This window comes from Schistocerca americana, chromosome 2 (genome assembly GCF_021461395.2).
Source record: "Schistocerca americana isolate TAMUIC-IGC-003095 chromosome 2, iqSchAmer2.1, whole genome shotgun sequence".
Taxonomy (NCBI): domain Eukaryota; kingdom Metazoa; phylum Arthropoda; class Insecta; order Orthoptera; family Acrididae; genus Schistocerca; species Schistocerca americana.
Window position 1 is genome coordinate 906,789,526 of NC_060120.1, and position 24,249 is coordinate 906,813,774.

Sequence of the window (24,249 nt, forward strand, 5' to 3'; positions counted from 1 at the left end):
AAGTGCCGTCAATGCGAACTAGGGGTGACCGACACGTCTAACCAATGGCACCCCATAACATCACGCCGGGTGATACGCCAGTATGGCAATGACGAATACACGCTTCCAATGTGCCTTCACCGGGATGTCGACAAACACGGATGCGACCATCATGATGCTGTAAACAGAAGCTGGATTCATCCGAAAAAATGACGTTTTGCTATTCGTGAACCCATGTAGGTCTTTGAGTACACCATCGTCGGGGCTCCTGTCTGTGATGCACCGTCAAGGGTAACCGCAGTCATGGTCTCCGAGCTGATAATCCATGCTGCTGGCTGCCAACTCGACTGCTAGTGATACGAGGCCATTGGGATCCAGCACGGCGTTCCGTATTACCCCCCTGAACCCACCGATTCCATATTCTGCTAACAGTCATTGGATCTCGACCAACGCGAGCAGCAATGTCGCGATACGATAAACCGCAATCGCGATAGGCTACAATCCGACCTTTATCAAAGTCGGAAACGTGATGGTACGCATTTCTCCATCTTACACGAGGCATCACAACAACGTTTCACCAGGCAACGCCGGTCAACTGCTGTTTGTGTACGAGAAATCGGTTGGAAACTTTCCTCATGTCAGCACGTTGTAGGTATCGCCACCGGCACTAAAGTTGTGTGAATGCTTTGAAAAGCTTATCATTTGAATATCACAGCATCTTCTTCCTGTCGGTTAAATTTCGTGTCTGTAGCACGTCATCTTCGTTGTGTAGCAATTTTAATGGCCAGTAGTGTATAATAAAAGCGAGACAGCATTTAGAGAATGAGAGAACACAAATTCACAATGGCAGCTTTTCCTTAGCATCGCCTGTTATTTGTTTGTGTCCTTCCCTCTGTCTCTTATTCTACATGTTATGTCTGAAACCATTCCTTAGGTTCAATTCCCAACTATGCTCCAGCCAAGACACAGGAAGACCTTCAGGTAATCTAACATTTGTGTGGAGATAGGGGGAAGAAGTTGTAGTTATGGCAGCACGTCCTATTGTTGCCACAAATAATATTCTACCATTTAACCTGATTATCTCTTGTGCGTCCCTTGTATGTGTCACGGGGCACATTTTGTCTCGTGTCTCTGAATGTATTTGCTATTTCGTCTTTGCAACGTGTGGCTGGAGTCAACCTAAAATAATGCGCGTTACGTCTTTCATGCGACACACAGTATTGTTGGTTGCTCCCCGTTATAAAGAAAAATATGTTTCAGGTAGAATTCTACGTGTCCACGGGAATAAGAATTTATAAGAGCAAATTTCGAAAGGTCAATAAAAGGGTTATACAGCACCTAGGGAATTTTACGCGTAAGTCTTAAGTCTTAAGTCAGGGGAGTGCAGTAGGTGGTATAGCACTTGGCAGCCCCAACAGTCAAACAAATAAGTAACAGCTTGCACTGTACGTGCTTGAGCATTGTCCTGCAAAATGACGGTCAGGTCCCGCAGAAAGTCTCATCACTTCTGTCTCTATGCTGTTCATTTTTGGAACACAACCTACGACCAGCTTAGAGACAGAAGTGATGAGACTTTCTGCAGGAGCTGATCATCATTTTACAGGGCAATGCTCAAGCACGTACAGTGCAAGCTGTTACTGATTTGTTTGAGTGATGGGGCTGCCAAGAGCTATACAACCTACTGCACTCCCCTGACTTAAGCCCTCGTAAGTTTAACCCGATATCTAAACTGAAGGAAACACTTCACGGCATTCGCTTCAGAACTGCTACAAATTCGTCGGGCAATAGACCGCGTCAACTGTCAACACAACCGGTACTGCTAAGAGTACCCTACGACTTCCACATCGCTGGCAACGGGTTATACACAATGCTGGTGACTACTCTGAAGTTCAGTAAAACTTTGAAACACGCATCTATTTTTTACCGGCTGTAAATAAATAGTTGCCACTATTAAAGTACCAAAACTCGTATTTCGTAGGCAATATTCCATGACAAAGTTACTGCTTACTATATTCTCTTTGAACCTGCATTTCCCATTTAGTTTAACTACTTCGTCGTATCTGCATGTGAAGTACGAGTAGTAACTAGTATAGATCGAAGCTCTACCCAGGCACACAACGGTCGATTAGATATTCATGTTTTCAGAAGCTGTTGTCAAGTATTCCAAGTACAACAAGTTGTTAGATTTTCGAAGGACACGCCCCTCGAAAACTTCATAGAATCCAGGTGTTGATGTCTCTCATTATGCATAGATCGACGTATGTGATTCTCTGTATGTTGTTGTTGTTGTGGTCTTCAGTCCTGAGACTGGTTTGATGCAGCTCTCCATGCTACTCTATCCTGTGCAAGCTTCTTCATCTTCCAGTACCTACTGCAACCTACATCCTTCTGAATCTGCTTAGTGTATTCATCTCTTGGTCTCCCTCTACGATTTTTACCCTCCACGCTGCCCTCCAATGCTAAATTTGTGATCCCTTGATGCCTCAAAACATGTCCTACCAACCGATCCCTTCTTCTAGTCAAGTTGTACCACAAACTTCTCTTCTCCCCAATCCTATTCAATACCTCCTCATTAGTTACGTGATCTACCCACCTTATCTTCAGCATTCTCTGTATATGGAGTGCATAGGGGTCTGGAGATGGCATCTGGTCGTCTATGTACAACAATAAAAGAGTTATACAGCACCTAGGGAATTTTACGCAACTAAAAACGTTGGAAAAAGTCCTGAGAGAGAAGCATTGTGTAATGTGTTTTGTATATTGAACCGGGGACCTGGAGACGACGGAGAGACTTCGTCCCGCCGTAGCCCTCAGTGGTCCATAGCCCCACAACAGGCCACAGCAGTCCACCCACCCCACCGCCGCCCCACAACATACCCAGGATTATTGTGCCGCTCGGCCCTCAGTGGACCCCACCAGGAACGTCTCATACCGGACGAGTGTAACACCAAACGTTTGCGTGGTAGAGTAATTATGGTGTTCGCGTACTTGGAGACAGTGTCTGCGCAACAGTCACCGACATAGTGTAACTGAGATGGAATAAGGGGAACCAGCCCGCAGAAGCCGAGGCACATGGAAAACCGCCTTGAAAACCATCCAGAGGCTGGCCGGCACACCGGACCTCGACACGAATCCGCCGGGTGGATTCGTGCCGGCGAACGGCACGCCTTCCCGCTCGGGGAAGGAGGCATTGTTCATGATGACAGAAAACTATATCGGAATGCAAGGGGCGGCATATACGACAACTCTTGTCCAAGTAGCATCGCCGTGTGGAGAGCAGTCGGCTCGCAGAGCGGATTATTTGCAAGCGCTGTCTCAGCAATTGCGGTAGTAGCGTGTATCATCTCGCGACGCCACCATATTGGTACCGACATGACTCTAAGCAAATCCGACTCCAAGGTAATGGAGGCCAGTGCATGCTACTAGCTAAGTTGGTGGCACACTTCCGTGCTAATGCTTACGAGTGATCTAACGTCAAACGGCATCGGCGAGGGCCTGTCACAGAATGGGACTAAAGAGCGAGTTTCCATTAGTTTTCCTGCATCAGTGGTGTGTCTCCAGCAGTAAAATTGTAATTCCTACAGCTAACCGTACTAGAGTGGCTGCGCTGATCACTCCTGCTCTTCAGGTGGTAAAGAGGGACCTGTATCCCCAAATATTTATTTTATTTATTTATTTATTTATTTATTTGACCTGATCAGATTAGGGCCATCAGGCCCTCTCTTACATCGGACCAGTGTTCCACATATGCAGAATTTCACACATCAGAGTTACATCATGACCATAGTTTAAATGAGAAAATTAGCTTACTCTAGTGACAATATGAATAAAGAGTAGTGACTAAAACCTAATGAAATAAATGCGGCAGTATTTTTACAACAGGTGCTATACATACAGATTATGAGAAAAGCAATAATAATAATAACAGTAAAAAAAACAAATAATAATGATAAACATGACTAAGACTTAATGAAGTAAATGCTGGCAGTATTTTTACAACAGTTACTATACATACAGATTACGATAAAAGCAATAATAATAACAGTAAAAAAAATCAAATAATAATGACAAACATGAGAATGATTGGCAATAGTAATGAAGGTTTGTGCAGATGTACATTAATATCTTGGTGTGTAAAGTAGATGTTTACTAGTACAGCGAGTTTTGGGGAAGGGAGACTTAAGGAGAGGGAAAGAGGGAAGTAATGAGGTGAAGTGCATTCATTAACAGAGGAAGGCATTACTGTTGCTTAAGTAGATTCGTCATTAACTGTTTTTTGAAGCCGGACATGCTTTTAAGTTCTCTAACATAACGAGGGAGGTTATTCCAGAGTCGGGTTCCCGCTACTGTAAAGGACTTGGAGAAGGTGACTGAGCGATGCAGTGGAACGGAGAGGATTTTATTATAATGGGAACGTGTGTTTCTGTCATGTTGTTCCGACATGAGCGTTAGGGACGAGGAGAGATATGAGGGACAGTGTACATTTATAAGGTAGTAGATGAGACAGAGTGTAAGGAAATCTCTGCGTTTGTCTGCACGCAGCCAGGACAATTTTGCATATGCTGGTGAAATGTGATCAAAAAGTCGAACGTCACAGATATATCGGACGCATGCATTCATGACCAGTTCTAGACGTCGGGAATTTTCCTGAGAGAGGCCTTGTAGGATAATATCGCTGTAGTCAATGATTAGGAGTACAAGCGTTTGTACTAATTTCTTTTTCAGATCGAAAGGGAAAAGTTTTTTATATTTTTGTAGGACATGAAGGGATGCTGATGCTTTTTTGCACACTGCAGTTACATGCTCTGTCCAATTTAGATTTTCATCTATTATTACTCCCAAACTCTTTGCTGAGGGAGAGAAGTTAATATTTGTTCCATTTAGGATAAGAGGTGGTACGGATTCCCGATGTTTTGGGCTAATGAGCTTAGAGTGACCAACAAGTACCGCTTGGGTTTTAGATGGGTTTAGTTTTAGACCTATGTCCTGTGCCCATTTTGACAGTGCATCGAGATCAGTATTGAAATTTTCAATAGCTTTCTTGAGATAGCTTGGTTTCGCACTTAGGTACAACAGAAGGTCATCAGCATACATATGATATTTGCAGTAGGTCAGAACCCATGACACATCATTGACATACAGAGGGAAGAGTATAGGATCTAATACTGAGCCTTGGGGAACGCCTGACACTACCTGCCGCCATTGTGATTTTATATTCCCAGACAGGACGCGTTGCTGACGAGACGTCATGTATGAGCGAAACCATTGCACTGCACTCGGTGAGAAATTTAGACCGCTAAGTTTGGCTAGTAAGATGTCGAAGTCGACAGTATCAAATGCTTTGCTGAAATCTAAGGAGTAAATGATAGTCTCTTCTTGTCTGTCCATGGCAAGTTTCAGGTCATCTGTCACATTTATCAGTGCGGATGTTGTGCTCCGATGTTTACGGAAACCTGATTGGTATCCGTCAAGTAGGTTGTTAGTAGTTAGGTAGTTGGTGAGCTGGTCATGAACTATATATTCTAAGGCCTTTGATAGTGCAGGAAGAAGGAAGATGGGGCGGTAGTCAGAGGGTGCTGTGGCGCTGTCCTTTTTAGGCACTGGCTTAATTTGTCCCAGTTTCCAGGCCTCAGGGAAAATACTTGTGATTAATAGTCCACAAATTTAATCACGCAGTCTACTTACTCTACTCCGTAAGCTCATTCCTTAAATTTTGTTATTTGTTATCGTTCTTGTCGTAGCAGTCGTAATGGTAGTGTATTGCCACGCAACAATTCTATGCTGTTTACGGGAATCTACTAGACTACTATACAACTTTCGCGTTATGCTTTCGTCCGTTGACCTCTCTTAACGCATTCTGTGTCCACAGGCATCACGGCCATCGAGTTGGGCGACGGGAAGCCGCCCTTCCAGGACATGCACCCCACTCGCACGCTCTTCCAGATCATGCGTAACCCCCCGCCGATGCTCTACAGGCCTGCCAACTGGTCCAAGCTCTACAACGACTTCATCACGGAGTAAGTTCCCTCAAGTGCCGCAAGTAGTGATACGTAAACTAGATACGCTTCGTGAACGGATCTTCCTTTCTATAATACGATGCTACCGCCGTACTGTGAGCTACAGTGTAATATTTCTAGAAACGAGGGTGAGACAAAGCAAATGATTTTATTTTGTCTTCTCTCAAAAAATCTCATTCTCACGAAGCCGCCTTTAGAAACATGCTGCACCGGTACACCAGGCGTTAGGTTGGCGGTGATGACAGCACTCATCCGATTTATACAATGCCCAACCCGAAAACCAACTTCTGCCGCACCAAAGATAACCAATATTCTTATAATCAATTAACAATGGAACACAGCAAAATATAACAAAATATACTTTATTCTATCAAAAATATGTTTAAAACTCCGCCAAAAATAAGCACTACAATGCATGAAAATACAAACAATACGCAACACAAATCATGAACTGCTGAAAACCTCCTTTAGTGATCGCTTATTTTAATATTACTGAACTAATAGCTGCTTTGGGAGACCGTTCAAAATACTGCTGCGACTTACAATAAACTGCTCGTGATGAACTTCAAAGTCGAGTAATTACTCCATATCACTCTATCAATAACGAGAAGGAAATTCATTTGATTATAAATAGAATAATATAAGAAACTTTCACTGTTCTGCTAGTTAACGGTGTATTTTCGTTAAATTGTAATTATCACAACGCAAAAAAAGAAAGCTATCTTACTGGCATTCTCAAAAATGATTCTCATTTATATATTTTGTTTAGTATTTAAGTTCCATAAATCTAATGCCAATACTCAATGTTCGAAGTTAAATTAGTTGCAGTTTACTTTTATCAAAAACAAAACCATACGGGAAACCAAATCATGGTACAACACACATCAAATCACACTCCGGATTTCTCACAAACATTCCTTCCATGTTCCAAATAGTAGCTTCCTGCTCCTTCTACTTTACTCTCGATGGTCCAATCTTCCTATCGAACTCTCGATAGTAACAAGCCAATCACTTTTAATTCCGGTGTTGCCCTCCAACAACAGGAACTGGAGTCACCTGCGCTTAATCTACGAATAGAAGAAAATATTGGTTTTTCCCAGATACTTTACATACTTTTAAACCTAAGAGTAACATTACCTGGTGATTAAAGCTAAGCTCTTCACATTCTAGAAAGAATTTCAGCCTTTTCTATCAGGCACAGTGGCAAAAGGTCATTGGAATTCACTGGGTGTGAATTTCATAGCGAATGGCTCCTCCGCCAGTTCTCCAAACTCGTAACGTTGCGCTTACTGTAGTCAGTCAGTATAAGTGATCCCTACGGATGTATAAGTATCGACTCACCCGTCTCCGAGGTGACATTTCATCTAAGCGCCGAGGTGTGTGACGGTCCGCTTACATCGGCCATCTTAAGTTGTTAAACCCAGAGATCGAACGGGGTAAGCATGTCGGAATGGGAAATGAAATAGACAGTTGAGAGGGGTAATCACTGTCCGGACAAGTTGGAATTATCGTGTTGTTAATATGAATTGAAAATTGTTGCAGAATGTTTACAGTAAGTTACGGGGCGCCGCTGCAGTTGAGGAATCGGTGAACCGAGTAGCTGATCAACAGCAGCGGGTAGCCGACAGCCGTGCGAGAAAGAGGCAGCCGCCAAAGAATCCTCAGGCGTAAAACTAATAAAAATAAAAATAAATAAATAAATAAATAAATTTTACCAATAAAATTCGGCACCGTTCGTATCAGTATGTGCATTGGTAATGATTTGTACCGCGCCAAGCATGCTAGACTGTAATTTTTAAAATGTAATGATTGATTGTGAAGGTTAGTTAATGATTTTGAGTGATGCCTAATTGTCCTTACTGTGGAGAAAAACAAGGCGTGAAATTTCATTTCTGTTGAAAGTGATTTACGTACCTTTTTCTGGAAGGTTTACTCTGTTGAACAGTAGTGTTGCCAAATGACTGATTTGGACGGTTGGATTGAATATAGGTGCTTTTGAATAGAGGAATGACGATATATTTTTGCAAATCACAGTTTATTTATTACATGCAAGTGAGTTGCTCTTAGGAAGTTGTGATTCGACTCAAGATTCGTTAATTCGAGTCCGCTTTCGGCAATTTCTGAGTAGTTAGACATATTATTAATACAGGGCTGGATTACTATCATGAGTAGTAAATATTAAGAGGATAATTATACAGGCCCCAAATCGTGTGATGTCTCCCTAGGCCGATAACTCGTACTCGGTGCGCCTATAACCCTACTGGCTAGTTGGTCAACAGAACAGATTACCCCGAGCATAATAAGCGCCAGAAGAATATACGAAAAACCGCCACAAATTACAATAAAACGTCGAAGCATGGGCTCTATGAGGTGCTGTAATCGTTCTGGAGAGATTGACCTGCGCATCATACAGGGCTACTCACAATTGTTCTACGCTGCAGCGCCTAGGAAACTGGTATAGTCATGCGTATTCAAGTACAGAAATGTGTAAGCAGGCATAATACGGCACTGTGGTCGGCAACGCCTGCATAACACAGCAAGTGTCTGGCGCAGTTGTGAGATCACTTACTACTGCTGCAATGGCAGGTTATCAAGATTTAAGTGAGTTTGAAAGTGGTGTTATTGTCACCGCACGAGCGATGGAACACAGCACCTCCGAGGTAGCGATTAAGTGGGGATTTCCTCGTGAGACCATTTCGCAAGTGTTTGCGTTTTTGGTTAATTCAGAATAATAAATGCCTCTTACCTGTATCAATAGCGCAATTTTTTTTTTTGCTATAACCGTAGAGACTTGACTTTGAAATCACAAAATTGGAAACTTAATTCTCTTGTGAAGAAGTGCTACGAACTTCATTTCGGGTGTGAGGTTGGTGACAAGGGCACGTACTGGGCCCCCCACATATGGTGTTCCTCAGGTAATACACTCGTGACAAGAATGTTAGTAACATCAATTCACAGTCCCTTGCTGTTACCAGGATTTGGAGGGAACCAATGATACACACAACGAGCTGTTGTCTTTATATGACAGAAATAGATAGCATAGTCTTGAAAACAAAGATAACTGTGCAATATCCTAATATTCCAGCTACTATAAAGCTTGTGTGCCGCAGCGAAGAACTGACGAATCGGAGCCTCCTGAGAAACTGACAGCGATTGAAGATGAGTACACATAGAAGACAGCATAGGAGATATGTAAGCCGATCCAACATTTCAAGCCCATTGTGCATCAAATGAGCCACATTTTTTTTATATCTCAACGATCTAGTTCGTGATTTAAATTTGTCGAAGCAACAGGCTGAGCTTTTAACTGCAGAAGTTAAAAGGATAGAATTTTCTTCTACGCGACAGGAAAGCGTGTGTCCGCCGTGAACGCAACGTAGTCTTTACAAATATTTGTCCAACGAAAGTGACATAGTTTCTTGTAATGATAGCCTTCATGAAGACACTTGGTCATGATCCAAGTGTAAACGTGTGGCGCTTCTTCATACACTTCACCAAAATTAGTCTTAAAGCAGTACTTATCCACAAAAAGAGAACAAATTGCCTTCTTCCCTGCCTGATCGCGCATTTAAAAACGACACATATAACTTTAAACCATTACTCACGATTATCAAAAATGGTTCAAATGGCTCTGAGCACTATGGGACTTAACATCTATGGTCATCAGTCCCCTAGAACTTAGAACTACTTAAACCTATCTAACCTAAGGACAGCACACAACACCCAGCCATCACGAGGCAGAGAAAATCTCTGACCCCGCCGGGAATCGAACCCGGGAACCCGGGCGTGGGAAGCGAGAACGCTACCGCACGACCACGAGATGCGGGCTCACGATTATCCATTATGAGAAATACAGACTGGAGCTTTCAAGGTAGCTGCAACTCATTTCGCCATACAATTCGGCTTCGCCAAGTACTGCTTCTTTCTACGCGAGTGGGAAAATACACACAAAAAAGAACACTATTACGGAAAAACTGCTTATTCAAAATGAAGTACGGCTTTAACTAAGAATGTGGTGAACACTCCTCTTGTTAACCCCAAAAATATGTATCTACCTCCGCTGCACATTAAATTGGATCTTGTCAAAAACATTGTGAAAGCCATGGCTAAATTTCACATGGATTATTGTACTTGAGAAAGAAGTTGCTAAGGATCGGTCAAGCGAAAATTAAGGAAGGGATATTTGTAGAACCGAAAATTAGAATTTAATGTCTGCTTCCTTGATTTTTTTAAGTAGTGTTCGTAGGGTGGTGTTGCTGTCCTACACAACTGACTGCAAGAGCTTTTTAGGAAACCGGTGGACTGAGAACTACTGCAATACTGCACTAGAAATATTGATGGTTCAAATGGTTCAAATGGCTCTAAGCACTATGGGACTTAACATCTGAGGTCATCAGTCCCATAGACTTAGAACTACTTAAACCTAACTAACCTAAGGACATCACACACATCCATGCCCGAGGCAGGACCCGAACCTGCGACCGTAGCAGCCGCGTGGTCTGGACTGAAGCGCCTAGAACCGCTCTGCCACAGCGGCATGCCAAATATTGAGATCATACCAACTTAAGAGATGTAACTTTTCATCTCAACTACATTTCTTGAATGTTCGTTTGGACTTTTTCACGGATAACCTCAGCACTTCACTTAGTGCGTCTTGCCACGGTTCGCCCGGCTTCCCCCGTCGGAGGTTCGAGTCTTCCCTCGGGCATGGGTTTGTGTGTTGTCCTTAGCCTAAGTTAAATTAAGTACTGTGTAAGTCGATGGACCAATGACCTTAGCGGTTCTAGATCATGTCTGACTGTGGTACTCCTTATCTCATCAGATGGTCTATAATCAGTTCTTTTTAAAAAAAACCTCACTTCCGCAGCTTTTATTTTTCGTTCATTTCCACCTGTTGTTTCCCGAATCTCATTGCTATAAAGTAGAGATGGAACTGTCGTTATTTTGAAGAACTTTTTTAGGGTTTCTTTCCTCACATTTTCATATTGTTTTGCTCAAGATCCCATTAATACAATTCTATCTTTTACTTTGTTCTGTATATCTTTTTCGTTTGTGAAGAATGTGCTGTCTACCAAGAGAATTCATTCAGTCTCTATTTTCTGGCCGTTTGCTACAATTTTGTTTGGAACTGGGTCTTGACAATTAAAGGCCATGACTTTTGTTTCTTTGGGTCGAGTTTGTTAAGTTACCGCTCACGGGAGTAATAGTTAATCTATAAATGGATTTTTGGAGGGTATCATCGCTGCCATCTATAAGACGTTCGTCATCAGCAAAGAGTTCTAACATTGGCAAGAGTTATGGCTGTAAAACTATTTCTTTAGCCATTATCTCTTCATATCAAATAAACCTAAATTTCTAGTTACTTCAACGTCCTCTTTTCCTGCAATGGTTAGCTTGGAGTCTTGGTGCATTTGTTGGATTATTCTCAGCAAGTGCTGTGATGCGCCTCTCCTATCTGATATCTCTGTCTAAAATCTCCAGCCCCACTGCCAAAAGATTTCAAGTAGCCAATAGACTGTTAAGTCACACTAATTCGAACACCTGTCAAAGGCCTGAATAACGACGCGGACCGGTGCTAGACGTGCAGGAAGATAGCCAATGAGGTCATGGAATGTACTGACAGGGGTGTGGAGTCATACCGACTCCAGTGCTGTGGCCAGCTGCACTAGGTTTCGCGCTTGAGGATCCATGGTGCGAACGTCCGATTGACGTGGTCTCACAGTTTGTCGACCGCGTATAAATCTGGGGAGTTTAGTGGCCAGGGAATAATGGTAAACTCATCCTGGTGCTCTTAGAACATTGCGACCACACTGTGAACTGTGTGACACGTTGCATTATCCTGCTAGTAGATGCTATCATACGGAGGAGATCAGACTGCATGTAAGGGTGCACCTGCTCCCCAAGGATATACACATACTTGTGTTGATCCTTTGTGCCTCCTAGATCATCCATGGTATGCCACGAAAACATTCCCCAGACCACGACTCCGGCCTGGAGCCTCCCGACAATTGTTCCAGAATGTTTGCTTTCAGACGTTTCACGCCGTACACGCCAGTGATCATCTGGTCACTTGTCACTGAGTGGACGTCCACTTAAAGTAATAGCAGTTAGCATGGGCGTCTGATACGGAGGTCCATACATAGCAACGTTCGCTGAACGGTCGTTGAGGACTACTGTTGGTAGCTCGTTGATTCATCTGGGCAGTCAATTACTCAACAATTGCAAGGTTATTCGCCCGCATACGTCTCCACAGCCGCCGTTCACCTCTGTCTTCTATGGCCAGTGGTGTACTACAATGGTCTCGGCGCCGATTTTGGATAGCACCATTTTGCCTAGCTTGATATACTCGTGCTTTAACCACGGTGGCAAGCGAACAATTTACAATGTTAGCCGTTTCGGAAATGGTTCCACACTTGGAAGCCAATGATCATGCCCTTTTGGACGTCAGATAAATCGCTTCGTTTTTGCATTACGATAACGTCTGCACTGGTTTCCGCGTCTTCCTGACACACTTTATATACACTCCACAGCTAGTGCTGCCACCTTCTGTGCGAATCCTGCCTCGGGCATGGATGTGTGTGATGTCCTTAGGTTAGTTAGGTTTAAGTAGTTCTATGTCTAGGGGACTGACAACCTCAGATATTAAGTCCCATAGTGCTTAGAGCCATTTGAAGCATTTGAACCACATTAATGTGATTTGACTGTGTAAATTCTACAGGTTTTCAGTAATTTGTTTGATTACAAATATGTTGTTTGAACAAACCAACTCTTCCTGAACCCAGTTTGTCCCTCCAACGAGATATTTTCAAAAATTACTGCAAGTCTTTGTATTACTGCCTTCGAAATTATTTTATATCATGTGTTATCGTACGGATACTACAAACACTTTATTTTAACGACTGAATGATTGATTCGATTTCAACGAACTGAAGTTCTGATCCGTATGTCATTTGCGTTTAATTTCTACCCAACGGCCGTTCCAATTCCTCTGTACAAACTGCAGTACTTAACGTGTTTGCATGTTTCCAAGAATAATACGCATGTTACCTGTAGATAAGTGTGTTATGAGATCTACGACATTAGTTTCATCTTTCTCGCGGTCTTATTCACTTAAAGGCAAAAGCGATTGAGGCCACGCGACCGGTCTTAGCCGAGGCTCAACACGTGGACAAATTACTGCCAATTCCAGCTGGGGCTCTCTTTCCTTTTAGCGTGTCAGGCTTAACACCCTCTGCGGCTTCGCGAGGCGCACTCGAGGGCTTCGGAAACCTTCCCAGTTAGCGGAACCTCCGAAATCCCCTTGTCTTCCGCTCCGGCCGTTCTGCGGCTACTTCTGATTCCACCCCTACGTTCATACTGTCCAAGCCACCCAACAGCGTTTGCGGGTTCTCTGCGACTAGCTTTGTTTCTCTATCTTACCTACCTAGTCGCAATATTGGTCTACGAAAACGATAAACTGTACTATGTATAAAAATCGAGAAATGTGGGTCATGCACGACAGTTGGAGAGATACGTACCCACTCATACATCTACACCTACGTCTATACTCTGCAAGCCACATGACGATCGGTAGCAGATGGATAGCATTTCCCCCCTTTACTGTTCCAGTGACGAATGGTGCAGGAGCAGAATTACGATTGGCAATCTTCCGTGTGAGATCAATTCCCTCCTATTTTTACCTTCATGGTCTTTGCGAGAGATATACGTAAGAAAAAGCAATGCGATGACTATCTCTTCTACTAATGCACACCCTCAGGATTTTAACAGCATACAACATCGAACTGCACAACGCCTCTCTTGTAACCTCAGCACTACCGTTGGGTGAGGATCTCAGTGACGTTTTACCACTTACAAAAGAGCCAGTGATGAACCGCGCTATTCTTCTCTGAATCTTCTGTGTTTCCCCGACCAACTCTACCTGTTACGGTCCAAGACTGAGGAGCAATACTCAAGTATTGGTCGAATCAGTGTTTCGTAAGCTACCTCATTCGTGGGTGCACTACCATTCCTGAGGATCCTTCCAATGAATCTCATTCTAACAGTTACACCATGTTGTCAAAAGTATCCGGACACCTGGCTGCAAATGACTTACAAGTTCGTCGTACCCTCCATCTGTAATGCTGGAATTCAGTATGGTGTTTGCCCACGTTTAGCCTTGATGACAGCCTCCACTCTCGCAGGCATACGTTCAGTCAAGAGCTGGGAGTTTTCTTGGGGAATAACAGACCTCTCTTCACGGAGCGCTGCACTGAGGAGTGGCATCGATGTCAGTCGGTGAGGCCTGGCACGAAGCCGGCATTCCAAAACATCCCAAAGGTGTTCTATAGGATTCAGGTCAGGACTCCGTGCAGGCGAGTCCATTACAGGGATGTTATTGTCGTGTAATCACTCCGCCACAGGCCGTGCATTATGAACAGGTGCTCGATCATGTTGAAAGATGCAATGGCAATTCCCGAAGTGCTCTCAAACAGTGGGAAGCAAGAAGGTGCTTAAAATATCAATGTAGGCCTGTGCTGTGATAGTTCCACACGAAACAAAAAAGAATGCAAGCCCCCTCCATGAAAAACAGGACCGCACGATAACACCATTGCCTCCGAATTTTACTTTTGAAACTACACGCGCTGGCCGATGACGTTCACCGGGCATTCGCTATACCCACACCCTGCCATCGGATCGCCACATTATATACCGTGATTCGTCACTCTACACAACGTTTTCCACTGTTCAGTCTTCCAATGTTTAGGCTCCTTACACCAAGCGAGGCGTCGTTTGGCATTTACCGGCGTGGTATGTGGCTTGTGAGCAGCTACTCGACCATGAAATCCGAGTTTTCCCACCTCCCGCCCAACTGTCATAGTGCTTGCAGTGGGTCCTGATGCAGTTTGGAATGCCTGTGTGATGGTCTGGATAGATGTCTGCCTATTACACATTACGGCCCTCTTCGACTGTTGGCGGACTCTAGCAATCAACAGACGAGGTCGGCCTGTACGGTTTTGTGCTGTAGCTGTCCCTTCGCGTTTCCACTTCACTATCACATCGGAAACAGTGGACCTATGGATGTGTGTGAGTGTGGAAATCTCGCGTACACACATATCACACAAACGACACCAAATCACCTGACCACGTTCGAACTCACGGTTCCGCGGAGCGCCCTATTCTGCTCTTTCACGATGTCTAATGACTACTGAGGTCGCTGATATGGATACCTGGCAGAAGGTTGCAGCACAATGAACCTAATATGAGAAACGTATGTTTTTGGTGGTGTCTGTATACTTTTGATCACATAGTGTACCTTTCATATGTTAGTTTTATGTGGTTGTGCTCCGTTCGCATACTGCCAAATACTGAATGGATATGGCTGTTTCCAGTTATTGTTCGGCAATCGTGTAATGAAACAACAACGGGTCATTTCGATTATTTGTGTTCAATGTATTACCTTTGTTTTTATCGAAGGTCAACTGCTAACACTTGCACCCAGCGTCGATCGTCCCCAAACACATCTGCATTTCGCCACACTATTCCATCGTTTGCAATTATAGTACGTTTACGAAAACAGTCATATGTAGCTTTCGGTGTAAACCACTATGTAATTTACGTATGCTGCGAACAGTTCAATCCAATCACAAAGTCGGTCCACTATTCCATACAATTTTTTCTCTAAGTGACAGTGTTAAACTATAAAGAAAACCTCCACGAAATCATAGAATATGGGTTCAAAAAATGGTTCAAATGGCTCTGAGCACTATGGGACTCAACTGCTGTGGTCATAAGTCCCCTAGAACTTAGAACTACTTAAACCTAACTAACGACATCACACACATCCATGCCCGAGGCAGGATGCGAACCTGCGACCGTAGCGGTCGTGCGGTTCCAGACTGAAGCGCCTTTAATTGCGCGGCCACTCCGGCCGGCGAATATGGGTTCGATTTGGGCACCGGTGTCTACTGAGTTAACGGTCGCAGATGCAAGATCGTTGTTTGAGGAATTCGTTTTCATTCTTACAGGGGAGATCTTGTATCTCTAGGAAGGTCATGCCGTTGTTGTAGTCTTCCGTTCGAAGACAGGTTTCATGAATTTCTCCACCTTTGTCTGTCCGGCGAGATCGTACATCAGTATAATCACCTGAAGGTGGCGACCAGTCGGTCTGTTGAAATATTGTGTCGAGATCACACATTACCTGGCTACATACTCGAGGAGAGTATCATCAGTGATTACGCCAGGGAAGTCTACTTAATCACATCTGATGACAACATTTTGAATCAGGTTCAGTACTAGATTTGCTAAAACGGAGGTTCCTGTACTGTGACATTACGGTATTTTTTCTTTTTTTTAATTTAGACTCCTTAAAACGATATTTTTACGCTTTTCTGAACATTTAAAACACATCATTTGTTTTACATTGCTTCATCCCGAGCAAAACTTCTATCGTACCACAGCTCAAAATCTACGATTCTGATTTTTTTCTCTCGCCGGAGTTATCGCCGGTACTGCCAGCCGTAGCGTAACATCACAAATCAAGCACTATATATACACTATGTGATCAAAAGTATCCGGACACCCCCAAAAACATACGTTTTTCACATTAGATGTATTGCGCTGCCACCTACTGCCAGGTACTCCATATCAGCGACCTCAGTAGTCATTAGACATCGTGAGAGAGCAGAACTGGGTGCTCTGCGGAACTCACAGACTTCGAAAGTAGTCAAGTGATTGGCTGTCACTTGTGTCATACGTCTGCATGCAAGATTTCCACACTCCTAAACATCCCTCTGTCCACTGATTCCGATGTGGTAGTGAAGTGGAAACGTGAAGGGGCACGTACAGCACAAAAGCGGAACAGGCCGACCTCGTCTGTTGGCTGACAGAGACCGCCGACAGTTGAAAAGGGTCGTAATGTTTAATCTACCCAGACTATCACACAGGAATTCCAAACTGCAGCAAGATTCGCTGCAAGTACTATGACAGTTAGGCGGGAGGTGACAAAACTTGGCTGCACATAAGCCACACGTCACGCCGGTAAATGACAAACGACGCCTCGCTTTGTGAAGGAGCGTAAACAATGGATGATTAAACAGTGGAAAACCGTTGTGTGGAGTGACGAATCACGGTACACAATGTGGCGATCCCATGGCAGGGTGAACGTTATCTGTCAGCGTGTGTACTGCCAATAGTTAAATTCGGAGGCGGTGCTGTTATGCTATGGTCGTGTTTTTCATGGAGGTGGCTTGCACCCCTTGTTGTTTTGCATGGCACTATCACAGCACAGGCCTACACTGATGTTTTAAGCACCTTCTTGCTTCCCACTGTTGAAGAGCAATTCGGGGATGGCGATTGCATCTTTCAACACGATCGAGCAGCTCTTCACAATGCACGGCCTGTGGCGAAATGATTATACGACAATGACATCCATGTAATGGACTGGCCTGCACACAGTCCTGACCTGAATCCTTTAGAACGCCTTTGGGATGTTTTGGAAGGCCAGGCGTCACCGATCGACATCGATACCTCTCCTCAGTGCAGCAATCCGTGAAGAACGGGCTGCCATTCCCCAAGAAATCTTCCACCAGGTAATTGAAGGTATGCCTGTGAGAGTGGAAGCTGTCAAAACGGCTATGGGTGGACCAACACCAAATTGAGTACTAGCATTACCGATGGAGGGCTCCACGAACTTGTAAGCTATTTTCAACCTGGTGTCCGGATACTTTTGATCACATAGTGTATGTTAAAGTTACATAATGAACACAAGGAAAGGACTAAATTTAAAATTCTCCTTTACGGTCGATGGCGATAACATTGAGTGCACATTGAGTCAAAAATCTACAAACCCATATACTCCCACTAGTGATGTGACTCATTCCCGTAAGTTCTCTATATTAATAACTGAGATCCGGTGAAATAAAATATTTCATTATCGACACTTAAATTTAATATTCTCAAAACGATAAAATTGTTAATGGCAGTAGTTGAACTTCACCCACTCTTGTTTTCCTGGAAACTTCACCATAGATCACCATAGATGCAGGGAATCGTGATCTCTAAGTGCGCAGGACATGAAGCTCCTAGTGCTGATCCGGTGGCACGCCGAGGGCAGTAGTAACACAGCGTTAGCAGTGAAAACATTTACTCTGAGGGTTTATACAGTGCAAAATAACTTCTCCGTCGCCTTTACCAGCAGCGGGCAGACCCTCAGTGGGTCGTTTTGTAGGAGTAACTCAAGTCTTCACATCAGTGGCAGCAGCAGTGGTGGTCTCAGTGGCAGTTCACAGCAGTGTAGTGCATCGGACTGGTCGCTGGTCTCCAGTAACTGAAGTCATCAAACGAGCGATACGTGGTACGTCACGGAACAGCTTCGACATGGATTGAATATAATTTACAAGACAGTCGTACCGACTCTTCCTGCGCTTCAAAATCCGAGTATTAACTCTGGTTAGCTCACGCCTATGATGTGGCGCTAAGCGAATTTGTTCGCGTGTTCTAGGCTTGTCAGGCCTCTATTTCGAACTGCAGTGTCCCAACTGTTGCTTCCAGGTCTTCAGCCTGGCACTTTCTGCAGCTTCCAATTCTTGCGCAGGCGTTCTTGTGTGTGTGTGTGTGTGTGTGTGTGTGTGTGTGTGTGTGTGTGTGTGTGTGGTGTGTGCGTGTGTGTGTGTGTGTGTGTGTGTGTGTGTGTTTTATGCAGCCTTACTTCACCTTGGGGTGCTGTCGCAATGAGGTTCTGCTACGGTCGCATTCTGTGCTCTCTGCTCGAGTGTGATGTGAAAACGCTCCAGTTGTCTGCCTCGCTATTTGCAGCACTGGCTTTGTGTCTTTTTGTGTGTGAAATCTTATGGGACTTAACTGCTAAGGTCATCGGTCCCTTAGCTTACACACTACTTAACGTAAATTATTCTAAGAACAAACACACACACCCATGCCCGAGGGAGGACTCGAACCTCCGCCGGGACCAGCCGCACAGTCCATGACTGCAGCGCCTTAGACCTCTCGGCACTGGCTTTCCTTCCTGGCTTATTCACCGATTCAGACACTGCATTCGAACATGTCACAGCTCATCCCTGTGCTTGTCGGTGAAAAATTAAAAAAAAAATACGTTCACCCAGAATTCGTTTCTTTCCCCTTTCCTTCAGAAAATTCGCTCCGAATTTTTCTTATTCTGATTCTGAAACAATCTCATTACACGTACTTTACTATGTTTGGAAGCACACGAGAACTGAACTACAAGGTTCTTGTATTGCTTGTTAATGCTTTGACACTCTTTCTCTTACAGATTCACAGTTTCATTACTTTATGATCCTTACTTATAGTAGGAAGCCAGTCCGCCCCCGGTAGCTGAGTGGTCAGCGCGACAGACTGTCAATCCTAAGGGCCTGGTTTCGATTCCCGGCTGGGTCGGAGATTTTCTCCGCTCAGGGACTGGGTGTTGTGTTGTCCTAATCATCATCATTTCATCCACATCGACGCGCAAGTCGACGAAGTGGCGTCAAATCGAAAGACTTGCCGTGCGTATGATCATTGCTTGTACAGCCCTCTCGCAGTGTCCGGAGCAAGTATGGTGGGTCTGACACACCGGTGTCAATGTGTTCTTTTTTCCATTTCCAGGAGTATATATATATATATATATATATATATATATATATATATATATATATATATAATTCCACAGGTATCTAAAAATAAACTACACTCCTGGAAATGGAAAAAAGAACACATTGACACCGGTGTGTCAGACCCACCATACTTGCTCCGGACACTGCGAGAGGGCTGTACAAGCAATGATCACATGCACGGCACAGCGGACACCCCAGGAACCGCGGTGTTGGCCGTCGAATGGCGCTAGCTGCGCAGCATTTGTGCACCGCCGCCGTCAGTGTCAGCCAGTTTGCCGTGGCATACGGAGCTCCATCGCAGTCTTTAACACTGGTAGCATGCCGCGACAGCGTGGACGTGAACCGTGTGTGCAGTTGACGGACTTTGAGCGAGGGCGTATAGTGGGCATGCGGGAGGCCGGGTGGACGTACCGCCGAATTGCTCAACACGTGGGGCGTGAGGTCTCCACAGTACATCGATGTTGTCGCCAGTGGTCGGCGGAAGGTGCACGTGCCCGTCGACCTGGGACCGGACCGCAGCGACGCACGGATGCACGCCAAGACCGTAGGATCCTACGCAGTGCCGTAGGGGACCGCACCGCCACTTCCCAGCAAATTAGGGACGCTGTTGCTCCTGGGGTATCGGCGAGGACCATTCGCAACCGTCTCCATGAAGCTGGGCTACGGTCCCGCACACCGTTAGGCCGTCTTCCGCTCACGCCCCAACATCGTGCAGCCCGCCTCCAGTGGTGTCGCGACAGGCGTGAATGGAGGGACGAATGGAGACGTGTCGTCTTCAGCGATGAGAGTCGCTTCTGCCTTGGTGCCAATGATGGTCGTATGCGTGTTTGGCGCCGTGCAGGTGAGCGCCACAATCAGGACTGCATACGACCGAGGCACACAGGGCCAACACCCGGCATCATGGTGTGGGGAGCGATCTCCTACACTGGCCGTACACCACTGGTGATCGTCGAGGGGACACTGAATAGTGCACGGTACATCCAAACCGTCATCGAACCCATCGTTCTACCATTCCTAGACCGGCAAGGGAACTTGCTGTTCCAACAGGACAATGCACGTCCGCATGTATCCCGTGCCACCCAACGTGCTCTAGAAGGTGTAAGTCAACTACCCTGGCCAGCAAGATCTCCGGATCTGTCCCCCATTGAGCATGTTTGGGACTGGATGAAGCGTCGTCTCACGCGGTTTGCACGTCCAGCACGAACGCTGGTCCAACTGAGGCGCCAGGTGGAAATGGCATGGCAAGCCGTTCCACAGGACTACATGCAGCATCTCTACGATCGTCTCCATGGGAGAATAGCAGCCTGCATTGCTGCGAAAGGTGGATATACACTGTACTAGTGCCGACATTGTGCATGCTCTGTTGCCTGTGTCTATGTGCCTGTGGTTCTGTCAGTGTGATCATGTGATGTATCTGACCCCAGGAATGTGTCAATAAAGTTTCCCCTTCCTGGGACAATGAATTCACGGTGTTCTTATTTCAATTTCCAGGAGTGTAAATTCCATCCGAACAGGCCTTGGTAGGCCCAACGGTACCGCCGGCCGGGGTGGCCGAGCGGCTCTAGGCGCTATAGTCAGGAACCACGCGACCGCTACGGTAGCGGGTTCGAATCCTGCCTCGGGCATGGATGTGTGGGATGTCCTTAGGTTAGTTAGGTTTAACTAGTACTAAGTTCTAGGGGACTGATGACCTCAGAAGTTAAGTCCCATAGTGCTCAGAGCCATTTGAACCCAACGGTACCGACCGGCCACCGTGTCATCCTCAGCCTACAGAAGTCACAGGATGCGGGTATGGAGGGGCATGCGGTCAGAACACCGCTCTCCCGGCCGGGTGTCAGTTTACGAGACCGGAGCCGCTACTTCTCAATCAAGTAGCTCCTCAGTTTACCTCACAAGGGCTGAGTGCCAACAGCGCCCGGCAGACCGGATGGTCACCCATCCAAGTGCTAGTCCAGCCCGACAGCGCTTAACTTCAGTGATCTGACGGGAACCTGTGTTACCACTGTGGCAAGTCCGTTCGCTCCACAGGTATCTGATGTACCACTAATACAAGGGGATGAACAGTTTTACGTTTAAAATAAAAGTAGAATACACAAACTGCTTTTCGAACCATGGCAACACCGGTAGTTGAAATACTTACAGTTGTGATGCTATTAAGTTGTTTAACTGTGTGTCACTGGATATGCTGGAAATTTTTTTTCTTGGAGACTCAATTTCTATGCTATGCTCTAAGTTCGTAGAATGAGCGTGATACGTCGGGACTTGAGGTATCGCTTAGGAAAGTCACTTTCTGCACTAGTAACACTTTTAACAGGTTTTCCGGTCAATACATCGCAGGGTGTGATAACCTGATTGTAACTCGTACTGGTGACTGTAGCTGGAAAGTGAAACTGCGCTCCTGATGTAACAAAAAGATTAATAAGTCACAGCTGCAAAATACTAACGCGAATTCTTCACAGACGAATGGAAAAACTAGTAGAACCCGACCTCGGGGAAGATCACTTTGGATTCCGTAGAAATGTTGGAACACGTGAGGCAATGCTGACCCTACGACTTATCTTAGAAGGTAGATTAAGGAAGGGCAAACCTACGTTTCTAGCATTTGTAGACTTAGGGAAAGCTTTTGACAATGTTGACTGGAATATTCTCTTTCAAATTCTGAAGGTGGCAGGGGTAAAATATAGGGAGCGAAAGGCTATTTACAATTTGTACAGAAACCAGATGGGAGTTATAAGAATCGAGGGACATGAAAGGGAAGCAGTGGTTGGGAAGGGAGTTAGACAGGGTTGTAGTCTCTCCCTGATGTTATTCAATCTGTATATTGAGCAAGCAGTGAAGGAAACAAAAGAAAAATTCGGAGTAGGTATTAAAATCCATGGAGAAGAAATAAAAACTTTGAGGTTCGCCGATGACATTGTAATTTTGTCAGAGACAGCAACGGACTTGGAAGAGCAGTTGAACGGAATGTATAGGGTCTTGAAAGGAGGATATAAGATGAACATCAACAAAAGCAAAACGAGGATAATGAAATGTAGTCGAATTAAGCCGGGTGATGCTGAGGGAATTAGATTAGGAAATGAGACACTTAAAGTAGTAAAGGAGTTTTGCTATTTGGGGAGCAAAATAACTGATGATGGTCGAAGCAGAGAGGAGATAAAATGTAGACTGGCAATGGCAAGGAAAGCGTTTCTGAAGAAGAGAAATTTGTTAACATCGAGTATAGGTTTAAGTGTCAGGAAGTCATTTCTGAAAGTATTTGTATGGAGTGTAGCCATGTATGGAAGTGAAACATGGACGATAAATAGTTTGGACAAGAAGAGAATAGAAGCTTTCGAAATGTGGTGCTACAGAAGAATGCTGAAGATTAGTTGGGTAGATCACATAACTAATGAGGAAGTATTGAATAGGATTGGGGAGAAGAGAAGTTTGTGGCACAACTTGACCAGAAGAAGGGATCGGTTGGTAGGACACGTTCTGAGGCATCAAGGGATCACCAATTTAGTATTGGAGGGCAGCGTGGAGGGTAAAAATCGTAGAGGGAGACCAAGAGATGAATATACTAAGCAGATTCAGAAGGATGTAGGTTGCAGTAGGTACTGGGAGATGAAGAAGCTTGCACAGGATAGAGTAGCATGGAGAGCTACATCAAACCAGTCTCAGGACTGAAGACCACAACAACAACATCAGTATAGGATTTGGTATCAACACTTTTCCACTGCCTCAAATGCTGTTTAACACGCTCTCGGCCACTCAGATTTCGCCCCTTTCCTTAGATGATACCTACATAGGCTTAGAAATGATTGCAGTTGTTTCGTCGTTCACCGTGTCAGGGAGTCACAGGCTGCGGATACTAAAAAGGAATCGTTTTTACACCTTTTCCACTAATTACATGCCCGAGATAGTTCATTTCTCTCAGAGCAAAATGGCATCTCATCCAGGCTGAGTGTCAGCCACGCTGCTCATGGTCTGTTGAATACCTCTCCTATAGGTCTCACGTGTTCTTCCATGTCTTTCAACAATGCTAAGATGTCATCCAAGTATACTGTACACTTTTCATATTTAACCCATGATGTACAGCCTCTGGGACGTAGCCACTGCGTTCTTAAGTCAAAATGGCATATTGCAATACTTATAAGGGCCCCTTGTGTTGTGAAGACAGTTTTCAGACATCTTCTGGGACCACTTACAGTTGGCTAATACCTACTCCTCAGGCCCATCATTGTAAACATGCTTGTAATGGCCTAATTTGTCCAACATACCAGTAACTGATGACGGTTTTCGCGTTCAGATATCACCACCATTTGGTGATTTCTTGTCGGGTCGGTAACTACTGCTGAGTCCCGTCACTACGTTTTATTGTCACCTCTGATAGCTGCTGATAAATGAATTCTTCCATTAATGGCTACAGACACCTCGGTGCCCAGTATGGCTTCCTGTACACTGGAGTATAATTGCACGTGGGTATCAATGTTGTCTAACAAGCATTGCTGGTAATGGGTCATTTGTAGTAAGCAAATACATGAATCGTAGCAGTATAGGTTCCATAACTTGTCAGCCACTACTTTGTAAGTGAGCCACCTTTTTATGAAATGCACATACACTAATGCTTTGCTTGTGGCTTTGGTCATCACATAACCTATCAATATTTT

At 44.8% G+C, this 24,249-nt stretch overlaps 1 protein-coding gene across 2 annotated transcripts in view; it reads left to right on the plus strand.

The window, feature by feature from the left end:
• The window catches only part of LOC124595918 (neither inactivation nor afterpotential protein C), a 386,219-nt gene that overhangs the window by 106,035 nt on the left and 255,935 nt on the right, over positions 1–24,249 (plus strand). For both annotated transcript variants that reach the window (XM_047134827.1, XM_047134829.1), the window contains exon 7: positions 5,849–5,996. In XM_047134827.1, the coding sequence (XP_046990783.1) occupies positions 5,849–5,996 (148 nt within the window). The remainder of the gene's footprint in view (positions 1–5,848; positions 5,997–24,249) is intronic.